General features: G+C 48.6%; 1 protein-coding gene across 1 annotated transcript in view; it reads right to left on the bottom strand.

Moving 5' to 3' along the window:
- Nucleotides 1–608: 608 nt before the first annotated feature.
- Nucleotides 609–11972, bottom strand: part of LOC135385681 (ammonium transporter Rh type A-like) — a 55029-nt gene continuing 43665 nt past the window's right edge. The window contains exons 8-10 of the mRNA XM_064615138.1: nucleotides 2031–2212; nucleotides 1152–1309; nucleotides 609–842 (exon numbers count right to left, since the gene is read on the bottom strand). Of these exons, the coding sequence (XP_064471208.1) occupies nucleotides 777–842; nucleotides 1152–1309; nucleotides 2031–2212 (406 nt within the window). The 3' untranslated portion in view covers nucleotides 609–776. The remainder of the gene's footprint in view (nucleotides 843–1151; nucleotides 1310–2030; nucleotides 2213–11972) is intronic.

The raw sequence follows: 11972 nt of genomic DNA, 5'->3' as shown, positions 1-11972 counted from the left end.
TCTCATCTACAGTGTGCCTCCGTCCCATCAGTATCGGTCATCCTGCCTATGCATCACTTTGAAATCCTCAACTCCCCTCTCCCCCTTTCCTTTTTTCTTTGTGGCTATAGTCGTGACGATGCCCACTTGAGTGCGGCCAACAACGGCAAGCTACCTCGACACCCCTGATTGGCCTTGTCCAGGTGGCGTTTCCAGAGAGAGAATCTTGGAATACTCTCAATATGTGTCATCTGCTCTTGCCATGTGTTACATCAAACTGCACAGGAACAAGACCACCAATTCGCGTCGGATTTTCGGTGTTATTATCAGTGATGAACGCAGAATAAGACGGCACTGTAGTTTCGGAATCAACCGGGACGGATGCGATAGTCCCTTTAAGCATGCACCCGCCGATGAATCACTTATTTTCGAGCGGCGGAAGTAAGTGCATACCTGATGCAGCGGTCTGTTTTCACTGTCATCAAGTACCCGCAGGACGAAAACAAAAAGCAGCTGAGAAAGTAGGAATCCCGACATCTCACCAACTGTGTGTGTCATATGGTTTCACAACTCTGACATTCCCGCTTGGAATTCATTTTCATTTATCTCGTATAGACCAAACGCAAACAAACGAGCAATAAGGTTTATTAGCATATTTATCGCCGTCAAAAACAAACCTTTCTGAATGTTCTAGAGTAGCTGTCTATGTGTATGGTACAGGATTGTGGTAATCTTCAATGCCAACAATGAATAATTAGTAGTATGTATGTTATGAGATAAGAGGGTGAGTTTGGTGGTCACTGCTGCAGATTGACATCATAGGCTCCGTTGAAGTGGGCTGGCAACCGTCCCCGGGCACTGTCCTGCGAAGCAATTTCTTAATGGCAGATGTAGTAGTTCAGAAGTTTTCGTGTCCTTATTGTATAAAATTGCTACAGCAGCATGGCGGCTCGGAGACGCCATGTACGTAGAAGATCTGCAGGAGTTTTGTCTGCATCCATCAGTGCCTCGATTTATGGAGAACCTCATTCGCATGAGGCTTCAAGCACTCGTACGAACTATTGAACATTTATGAGGCAGCTGATGCCCTCTCGAAATATAGAAGAATCCAGCAACGAACCCTACTTTTGTACATAACGTTGGAGCCCGCGCCAGCGTACCGTCATACTTACTGGGACCTGTTCAGCCATGGCGATCTGGTTGCTCTTCACTGGAGTCCGCGCGTTGGCTGCCGCCGCTTCAGGTTCTGCTTCAACTTCCCATAACTCAAAGTCGTCAAAGGCCTTATCACCATCCACGGGGTCGAAGAACTTCAATTTCAACAGTAGACCTGCAGACCGCCAAACACGTTTGATGTGCGTCACGTTTAAGTGTCACGTGATCATAGGGTGTCAATTGGTAGTTGGCCGTATAAAGCTATCGGTTTGAAACACTGCACCCGTTATCTCGACATGTCCAGGTATATGGATCGTAATCTCTGTGGCTTTGAATTGGCACACCGGGGTGGAGTTAGAATGAAGCATGAAAGCTGCTAGTATCGATCACCATTCATGAGACACAAGAAAATAAAAAGGAAGAAGCGGTGGCCTCAGGTGTTACGCTCCCAGGAAGCTGCAAAAAAGTCAAAAATCTCTTACTGTATACTGGTATGGTACAATTAGTAACTGGGCAAAATGCATCTTGCGCAATGCCACTGTTGTTTCAGCGACCGAAGTGCCGTTATTTGCTGCTGCGCTGGAAGGCAAGGCGGCATCGCTGTCTCTTCGAAAAAGAAGAGCGGTTCTGATGCATATGATTCTTCTTCTATACCGTGCCGTCGTCATTGGAGTGTGCCTCCCGACAAGGCCGTTCTCGAGGGCGTCCAGAATATAAAACCATTATGCTATGCCAATACTCTCTCAACTCTAGTTCAAATACGCTTTCTTCAGTTTGTGCTGTCAGCAAAATGTTCTGGCTTTCCTCCGTGTGAATAAAAAACGGTGAAGAAAGAAAAATGAAAATCGATCGTATTAATATGTATTCATCGTTACTCGGTAAATGTCTCACTGCACCTGTTGCGAGTCCACCTCCGACTGCGATGACCAACGTTGCAGCCAAGGCTGCCAGCTGATACAGAGCTTGCTGCGAGGCCGACCTGTCCAGCCCGGCAGACACGTCGAGCGTGTAGTGGCGGATGACATTCAGTTCAGAAGAGTTGGCCGTGGGAGCACGAGCCGGGTACAGCGTGTACAGGCTAGCAGGAACAGAAACACCATTATGAGGTACAAGAAAACGGTCGCACTACTAAAAACGAACAGTGCAGATGCGAAATCCACACCCGGTTCGATGACGGAACGGAGTGCACAACTGCACTTGACAGCTATTCGTCGATAGCACGAGATCGTGTTCGATGAAACTCCCCCTCTCATCATCATTTAAACAGAGTTGTTCATTTTGTACAACCGTACGTCTCCGCGACTCGAGTGGCCCACTTTCCATTCAAGGAAACTACCAAAATGCAGTTTCTCGTGGTCCTCTCGTGGGAGCCCTGTGTAAGACTGCCTCTCTTTTTGAATCGTAATTGTAATTTTTTTTAATACAACTTAAAGGGATTCGACACCCCGTCCTAAGTTTGGCCCGGGATAGACGTAAAACACAATTACTTGCATCGATGTGAACCTACGTTCCAAAGAAGGTACAAAGACGCACAGAAAATCGGCACTGTGAACAACAAAAACTCATCCGGCTCTGACGTCACTGCGGGCACATCCGCCAGTGAGGAAGCGCTAAAGAGGCCACGTGTTTACGAATACCAATGGGAATAGCCGTAGCTCTCGCTCCTCTCACGTCTGAGCATGACGTGTGTTTGAGAGTTTATACATCGGTAAGTACGAGACGTAAAAAAATATTTCCTCCCCCCCCCCCCCGCAATACTCTGGCATGCAGTACAATGCGTGCAGATGTAATGAATAGCATTTATCAAAGTGTCACAACCCTCTTTTAGCATACTGCACAATGTCAAAATTTATAGTACATTTTCTGGAATATTCTTTATCTCATTTGTTTGTCCCTGTATCTATTGTTTTGTCTCACGCAAATTACAAAGGCGTTACTGCTCCCTATACCATATGCACATTGCTTAAAGATAATGTGCAAAGGCGAGTGTAAACGGGTGCTTCGCGTGTGTGAGCCATCTCTACCTACACACCTCAAATCGGTAAACACAAAGAAACAAGTGGAAAAACACGAGGACAACATGCCAACAATATGCGCGAGCCGTCACTGGTCGCGAAAATTTGGGCTGTTTTCTTTTTTAGGTGGCGACATGGACAGGTAGGAGTGCAAAGGCTATAGACACTAATGAACGAACAAAGAACGAAATTTTGGTAAATGTGACAAAATCCCTTTCTAAGCACTCCTCTGAGACGACGTATCACGATCTTTCTGTAATCCAAACGAGTTTTCAGGCAATGGATATCGCTATAAAAGGAATCATTACTATATTCAGCCTCGAAATATCAAATCGTCATGATTTGTCACAGGCATAATAATGCGTAGTAGGTTGATGGTTCGCTACACACGTAATAATACGTATTAGGTTGTGGTAGATTGCATGTCGGTTATGGGTAGAATTCTCATTGGACAATTGCTCACCAAAAAACTGCTGAGGCCGGACAATTGCTCACCACAGAACCGCTGAAGCTGGACAACTGCTCACCGCCTCTGTCACCACACTTATATTGTGATCACAATAATAAAGTAAATCAGATAGTCACAATCAGATCACTAAATATATTATTAAGATAATAGCAAAATAAAATTGTTGTTGTTAATTCTTGTTTCTTTGTGACGTGGTTTTATTTCGCGTTGATGGCGCTCATATACATGACTTTTTTATGTTGGTCGAACGCTTCTAGCAATTGAGGAACACATAGACGACACGGTCACAATACGACGTGTCCCTCGGTCTCTCCGTTTCTATGATGGATGTCAGTCATCACCAGCTCGCCTGCTTCCCTGCCATTTTGGAAGTCCTGCTTTCTTGCGAGTTCTTGACCTTTTTCGTGAACAAAGCGAAGCTCTGCTCCCAAAGACAAGCGTCCTTTTGGAACCACGTGATGTTTATTTTCCTCGTCGTTATGACTTTGGAAGCTGATGCATCTCCCCTTCTGATGCTTCTATGCGTCTTGGAAGATCCTGGCGACGCAGGTTGTCCTGACAAAGACGCTTCGGGCGTGCCTGCAAGTGGGCGACCCCTCGCCTCATCCTCTTCACTGGTGGGTTTCCTAGATCTATTTGAAGCAACCTTAGAAAGCTAAAAACAGAGTGCAGCTAACATAAAAAAGTCTAGTATATGGGCGCCATAAATGCGAAATAAAATCACGTCACATAAAGACGCGAAATAAAATCGCGACATAAGTGGAAAGGCGGTGAGGAATTGTCTGGCTTCAGTGGTTCTGTGGTGAGCAATTGAGCCTCTGTATGCAATAAGGGGAAAAGTCGAAAAATCCCAAAATGAGAGAACTGCAAGTGAATAGTTGGTAAAGTAATTGCAGAGGAGTTTTCTCGAATAACGCAAATGCGAAGTGTGTAACATATATGTATGTGTGTACTCTACATTCATGTCCCGTTAGCATCGTTTCTGGGTGTGTGACTTAGCAGAAATTGAACAAAACACAGCAGCATGACATATCCCCTTTTTCTATATAACACCTCACGCACAGGGTTTTCGTGCAGAAAAAAAAAAGTTTTCACGAGTCGGACTTTCATGGTGACGCCAGGACGGGCGAAGTTACCTCTGTGCAGTGGAGCAGCCTAGATCGTGATTGTCGTGCTGCTAAACGAGAACAATCTTGAAAATAATGTTCTGTATGGCCAGCAAAATATGACGTATTAGCACAGTGCACACGTTTTTCCGATTACAACGCTCAGTAGCACTGCTGACACGGTCACGTGAGGTAGGAATAACGGTAGGTAGGTAGGAACGGTAGGTAGGTAGGCGGAAGGTAGGAATAATTTTCGAGTGGAAGTCGAAGTTCATTTCCCCATCGTATCAAAATTTAAGCCACACCATTTGTATGCGTGTGTAGAAAAGGGGCCTGATCTGAGACGATTTCAAAAATTGCATGAATGGCCCACCAGAGAGCGCCGTGTTGCGAAAGCCCCGCTGCACCTTGGGATTTAGTTTTCATGAGTCAGAGAGAAGAAGAAGAGCGCAAACGGTTTCGGTTTTCTCTCTCCTTCACCTCCCGCACCTTCGAGCAACAGGCAGACGAGCACGAATGTAAACCATTTCCCATGACGCATTGCGCGATGCGTGTGACCACAGGGGTGACACAAACCCGCCATTGTTGTAACTACCCTCAAGCGGGTGCTTTTGGCAAAACTGCCATCTTGTCCTGGTCGCACGTCATAGAAAACGTCATTTTGAGATCATGTGACTTTGTTTACGTGTCGTTTTGCCGCTTACCGACATATTTTCGCCGTCATAACACCAAGAGATGACCATATTTTGCCAGCGTAAACTATGCGGTGCTTCTTCCGCAACATGGTACCCCATTTCACCTCAGTTTACGTACATCGCATCGGCTCGGTAAGTCTTAACGCGCGGTCGTCATCACATCTTTGGAAGCTGTCAACCATACGAGGCTTTATGTGTAAAACTGCGCGTTTTACTGCGGGATTATCGGATAAAAATAACTACCGTGATCGAAAAACATCCAAAACATCGTCCAGAAACAACAACCGCATTGTTTACAAACGGTTTGCCCGCCGATCACGGGCGCCGCCAACTTTAAGGTCACGTGTGCCTTGACGTTTGCTGTGACGTGGGACCAGGACCTGTCCAGGATGCATTGCGTTCGCCCAGCACGCTTTCGTCTACGGAGCAATACATTGGATGCTACCCCTGTGCGTGTGACTTGGGCGACAGCTCTCCTGTGCATTAAAAACATGGGCATCCGCGGCTCCCTTGCCTCAGTGGTGATAGACATCCTGTGCGCCCTGAAGTCCCTACAAGATCGCTCCCACTACGGTGCCTTTCAGTGGGTTCCAGGGCATTGCGGAATAACTGGGAACCACGAGGCCGACGCTGTCGCTGCCGCTGCACACCAACAACGACCTTCTATGCCCATTATACTCTCGAGAGGAGACAGAAGATCCCTCCTCAGGCATTTATCCGATTCCTGGTGTCAAGTTATTGCCTCCATCAAACTTCGCTTGTAGTGGAATTTTACCGAGCCTCGAAGTGACCAGTTTAAGTGGCGACTCAAGGCTACTCCCGCCGTGGAGCTGTGGGGAAGAAAGGACTCCGTAATACACACGGAAGGTCAACCAGACTCGTCATAATGGATGAAGGTCGCGGAACGCGAAACCTATCTTGTCGCTGACCTCGGACCGAGGTGTAGCGGAAAGTGAATGTGATTGTATCGATCACTCAGGATTTGGCAGTCGGGTGGGACACTGGTCTCCCCGTGTAAATAAACTTGTATATAGTGTACTCCTAGTCTACGTTTGCTTCATGCACGGCCGTCAAGGCACCGACGAACACCAACCCCTTCCCCCGTCATTACCATCATCGACTAGGGGAAAATCTTACTGGCGCAGTCGACAGGATGTTCGTCGTCGACTAACTTGGAGCAACGTTGACAGCGGTGCAGCTTCGCAAGTTGGGCCGTCCTGAGTCAAGGAAACCTCGTCGGAACAAGTCACCGAGGTTGGAGCGGAAAAGCTGCGAGCAGCGGCCTGTAAAGTTCACTGAAGGAGGTCAGGAACAGGCGACCAGTACGGCGATTCGAGTGCGTCGAGGAAGCTGGCGCTGTGTAAAGGCTGCGAGCTACGGGCCCGGATCCAGGAACTTCTCTGCACGGAAGCCATCAGAACCGAAGGTGAGACTCTCTGATCGGTTTTCTCCGGCTTTACCATGTCTATCGTTACGCGATCGCAGAAAACGCAGAATGGGGATGTAGAGGAGGAATGCAATGAAGTTCCGGGGAAGGATTCGGATGGTGGCGCAATAGATAGTAACTTGAAATCTCAAATGGAAGCTCAGAAATTCGAGCTTGAGAAACTGAGATTGCAGCTTGAGCTAGAACGTGTGAAACTAGCACAAATGCAGGCGGGTTCACTGAGTGTCAGTTCGGTAGCTAAGCCAAGAAGCAGGGTGGGTGAATATGCGAAGGAATTGAGGGGAGTCATCGCGCCCATGCCTGTATCTGAACCGCTGGTGCCCGCATGGTTTAAGAGTGTTGAGACGATCTTCATAAATCTCAGTGTCCCGGATGACGTTCAGGGAGCGGTGATTCTGCCGTACCTAACCGAGAAAATGCGTGCTGTTGCGACACGGTATGGAGAGGGTAAAATCCTCGCGTTTAGTGAGCTTAAAGAAAAGGTACTAACCGAGCTAAAGCTGACGGCAAACGAGTACAAGCGATTATTCTACGCAGCTCGTAAAGCTGATGGGGAATCGTGGAACCAGTTCGCCTCCAACTTGCAAACTCTGTTCGAGCACTACTTAGAAAGTCGGGAGATCAAAACTCTAGAGGACCTTAAACTGCTCGTAGTGTCGGACCGCCTGAAGCAAGGGCTGCCTGATGATATCAGATCGTATGTCATTCTAAATGAGACAGCAGAGTGGCTGAAGCCGCAGCAGGTAGCTCAATTGGCGTCCAATTACGAGGACAGCAACGCAGGTCGGGTAAAACGACAAACTAAGGGAGCTAGCGCAGAAGTTGGGGAGGCGAAGACGCCAAAACAGGAGGCAATCCGTGTTGCGGAAACTAAGGGTGCGGAATCTAAGGTTTCGGGGCCTAGACGTAGAGGAAAGTGTCACGTGTGCCACAAATATGGACACTACAAATACGATTGCCCGGAATCGCAAACTAAGCGCGCAGTGCCTAAACGCGATGAAACAGAGCAGGAAAGTAAGCTCGTGGCGAGAGTCACGTTACTAGCGAGTAAGGACGTTGGTGATGCCGCGGGAAACGCAGGGTTTAAAGTTCCAACAGACAGTGAGATGCTTGAATTCAATGTTCAGTCGTGTGAAAAGACACTAAGAGCACGGCTTGACACAGGAGCTGACATCACGGTTGTCAGGAGAAGCTGCATTCCGCCCGAGTGTGAAAAAGAAAGCTCTAGTGACATGAAGTTAAAGAGCGCATTCGGGGATATTGAGCCTGCAAAGCTTATGTATGTGCCGTTGGGTTTGGTCACTAGAAGGGGAGAACGGTGTCAGCAGATGCTGCTGTTATGCGCGGTAGTGGATCGCATGGCAGGCGGAGTAGACGTACTGTTGAATCCCGTTGACCACGAAAGCTTGGTTCGGGCACAGGAGGAGCTCGAGGCTCACGCGAAGGACGTGTTAGAAGCGGAAGCTCACGAAAAGAGGACAACAGAAATGATAACAGATCGGACAGAAAAACTAGTGTTCGAGCCCGATGAAACTGCCGTGAACGCGGAGGAAGGTGTGGTTGTACGCGCCGTGGAAGTAGAATCTGGGACTAGCGCGACGTCCGACACATGTGAAGAGTCAGTATCCTTCCGGGTGGAGCAAAAGGAAGACACTACGCTAGCTGACGCGTGGAAGCAGGCAAGAGAAGGAACGCATGGCATGACTATAGATGGGGGTTTGCTTTATCATACCGACCTAGTTGCCAGAAGAAAATGCCGCCAACTTGTACTGCCGATATCGCGACGAGCTGAAGTACTAAAGCTCGCTCATGACTCTCCGTGGGGCGGGCACTTTTCCCAAAAGAAAACTAAACAACGCGTGCAGAGTGCATTTTATTGGCCTACAGTTGCGAGTGACATAAAGGCGCACTGTCAGTCATGTCACAGTTGCCAGATTTTTTCAAGACCGCGGGCGAGCGATCAGGTACCGATCACTCCGTTAACGCGCCCGGAGAAACCGTTTCAGACGGTGTTTCTAGATTGCATTGGACCGTTAGAACCACCTTCTTCCCGTGGTTACCGATACGCGCTGTGCGTCGTAGACTTGTGTACGCGGTGGCCAGAAGTAGTTCCGTTGCGATCCCTCACGGCAAAAGCAACGTGTCAGGCGTTGATAGACATATTTGCGCGATTCGGGACGCCGGAAGAAATCTGCTGTGACCAAGGCACCAACTTCACTTCCGGACTAACGCGGGAACTAACTGACAAACTAGGGGTGACGATTAGATTCTCGACACCTGACCACCCCCAAAGCAACGGCTTGGTGGAAAGGTGGAATGCGACATTTAAAGGAATGTTGCGACATGTAGTGAATGAACATAGCCGAAGCTGGGACCAATACGTGCCGTGTTTATTATGGGCCTATCGCGAGGTTCCTAATGATACGACGGGGGTGTCACCCTTCGAGCTGATGTACGGCAGAGCACCGATGGGACCATTATGTATACTTCAACGTACATGGACAGGAGAATGGACCCCGCCGGCAGGGCTAAATAAGCCAGCCGTAGAATACTTGACCGACTTAAGATCAAAAATGGCAGATGCAGCGGACAGAGCTCGGGCCAGCGCGAATGAACGGCAGAGGTCGTACGCTAACCAGTACAATCTCCGCGCGCGACCGAAAAGCTTCGACGTTGGGGATCAGGTCCTAATTCTGGAAGGAGAAACGTCGGGAAAGCTGCAGGCAAAATGGAAAGGGCCGGCCATTGTGCAGGAGAGAAAAAGGCCAGACAGCTACATTGTAAAGCTAAATGGAGAAAAGCAAAAGTGGGTCCACGCAAATAGATTGCGGCCTTATGTATCAAGGGCTAATGCGGTAGGTGTCATCTTCGAAAGTGACGCAGAGTTCGGTGACGTGGAGAGCATACCAAAGAGACAGAAGCCAGAGCCGACGAACCTCTCACAAATGCTAGGGGGATGCGAGTTCCTAGACGAAGCGAAAAAGGAGAAACTTATTCAGGTCATCAACTCCTTTAAGGCGGTATTCGCTGACGTACCGGGACAGTGCAAAGTGGGGTCGCATGCCATCCGCATTGTGGAAGGCGCAAAGTATGTCAAGCCTTGTAACTATCGCATCCCAGTGGCACTGCGAGAAGAGGTCGAACGGCAAATTTCCGAGCTTCTCAATTGGGGATTGATCTACCCGATAGAAAGCAGTTTTGCACACCCGATCGTATGTGTGGCTAAGAAGGACGGGTCGCTCCGTATGTGCACCGACTATCGTAACTTAAACGCAGTGTCGGAGACGGACAACTTCCCTATGCGCAACATGTCCGAATTGTTGTACAGTGTGGCTAACGCAAACTACATTTCGGTGCTCGACATGACGCGTGGGTACTGGCAAATTCCGGTTGATGCTGATTCCCAAAAGTACACCGCGTTCCAGACGCCGTATGGGCTATATGCGTGGCGTGTCATGCCGTACGGGCTAAAGAACTCTGCGGCTACCTTTCAGAGAGTGATGAATGAAGTGCTACGCGAGCACAGGGAATACGCGTGTGCATACATAGACGATGTAGCCGTGTTCTCCAACAGCTGGGAAGAACATTTAGAGCATTTGCGCAAAGTACTTCAGGCAATTGCAAAGGTTGGCCTAACTGTCAAGGCGAATAAATGCAAGTTTGCACAGGGCAGCATCAAATATTTGGGCCACGTAGTGGGATCAGGATGCCATTCGGCTGACCCTGAAAGAATTGAAGCGGTAAAGCATCTCAAACCTCCAACGACTAAAAGGGACCTGAGGAGCATGTTGGGGCTCTTCAATTATTACAGAGAATATGTTCCGAACTATTCACAGATAGTGCTACCGTTGACCGAGCTCACGGGTAAAAGGGTACCGAACGCGATACCATGGAGCGAGGCAGCCCAAACCGCGTTTGAAACAGTTAAGTTGGCGCTGGCGGCAATTCCAAAATTGCATGCGCCTGACCCAATGAGAGATTTCACGCTAACAACAGACGCGTCGGAAAAGGCAGTGGGAGCCTGCCTGTCACAGTGTTTTGAGGGCGACAATATCCCAATAGCATTTTTCAGCAAAAAGCTGGCTCCCTCACAAACAAAATGGTCTGCAATAGAGCGGGAGGCCTTTGCTATCGTGTGGGCACTTGGGCGCGTAGATACATGGGTATATGGAGCAAAAATCAATGTGGTGACAGACCACAATCCCTTGGTGTATCTCGCCCGATCTGCTGGAGGCAGTGCCAGACTGACACGTTGGTCACTCGCGCTGCAAAAATACAACATCGAAATAAGCCACATTAAGGGTGCGCTTAATCATTGCGCAGACGCGCTATCCCGCCTTGATAGGGATCAGTAAGATGTGTGTAATTAGCTATTGCGACGCTACCGAGTTATTAAGTTATTATTATTATTTGGTTAATTTCATGCCTCATTATGGCAGTGTTTTGTTCAAAGACATGGTGAAGCCTGGAACGTACCGCTCAGGGTGTCAAACCTAGGTTTTCTGTGTGTGTGTGTGTGTGCGTAGATCGGCACTAACTTTTTTTTATTGTTGAAGTTCCACGACAGACTTCTGTGCGTTGAACATTCTTGGTGGGGAGGTGTCAAGTTATTGCCTCCATCAAACTTCGCTTGTAGTGGAATTTTACCGAGCCTCGAAGTGACCAGTTTAAGTGGCGACTCAAGGCTACTCCCGCCGTGGAGCTGTGGGGAAGAAAGGACTCCGTAATACACACGGAAGGTCAACCAGACTCGTCATAATGGATGAAGGTCGCGGAACGCGAAACCTACCTTGTCGCTGACCTCGGACCGAGGTGTAGCGGAAAGTGAATGTGATTGTATCGATCACTCAGGATTTGGCAGTCGGGTGGGACACTGGTCTCCCCGTGTAAATAAACTTGTATATAGTGTACTCCTAGTCTACGTTTGCTTCATGCACGGCCGTCAAGGCACCGACGAACACCAACCCCTTCCCCCGTCATTACCATCATCGACTAGGGGAAAATCTTACTCCTGGTCTACCCTACAGTGGCAACACGACATTCCAACTATGTCCTCTTTGGGAAATGTAGACCCAACGCTGTCATACCGACTGCCTGCAAAGCTTC

The sequence above is a fragment of the Ornithodoros turicata genome, chromosome 2 (assembly GCF_037126465.1).
Source record: "Ornithodoros turicata isolate Travis chromosome 2, ASM3712646v1, whole genome shotgun sequence".
In the NCBI taxonomy this organism is placed as follows: Eukaryota; Metazoa; Arthropoda; class Arachnida; order Ixodida; family Argasidae; genus Ornithodoros; species Ornithodoros turicata.
This window is presented reverse-complemented; position numbering and strand designations above follow the sequence as displayed.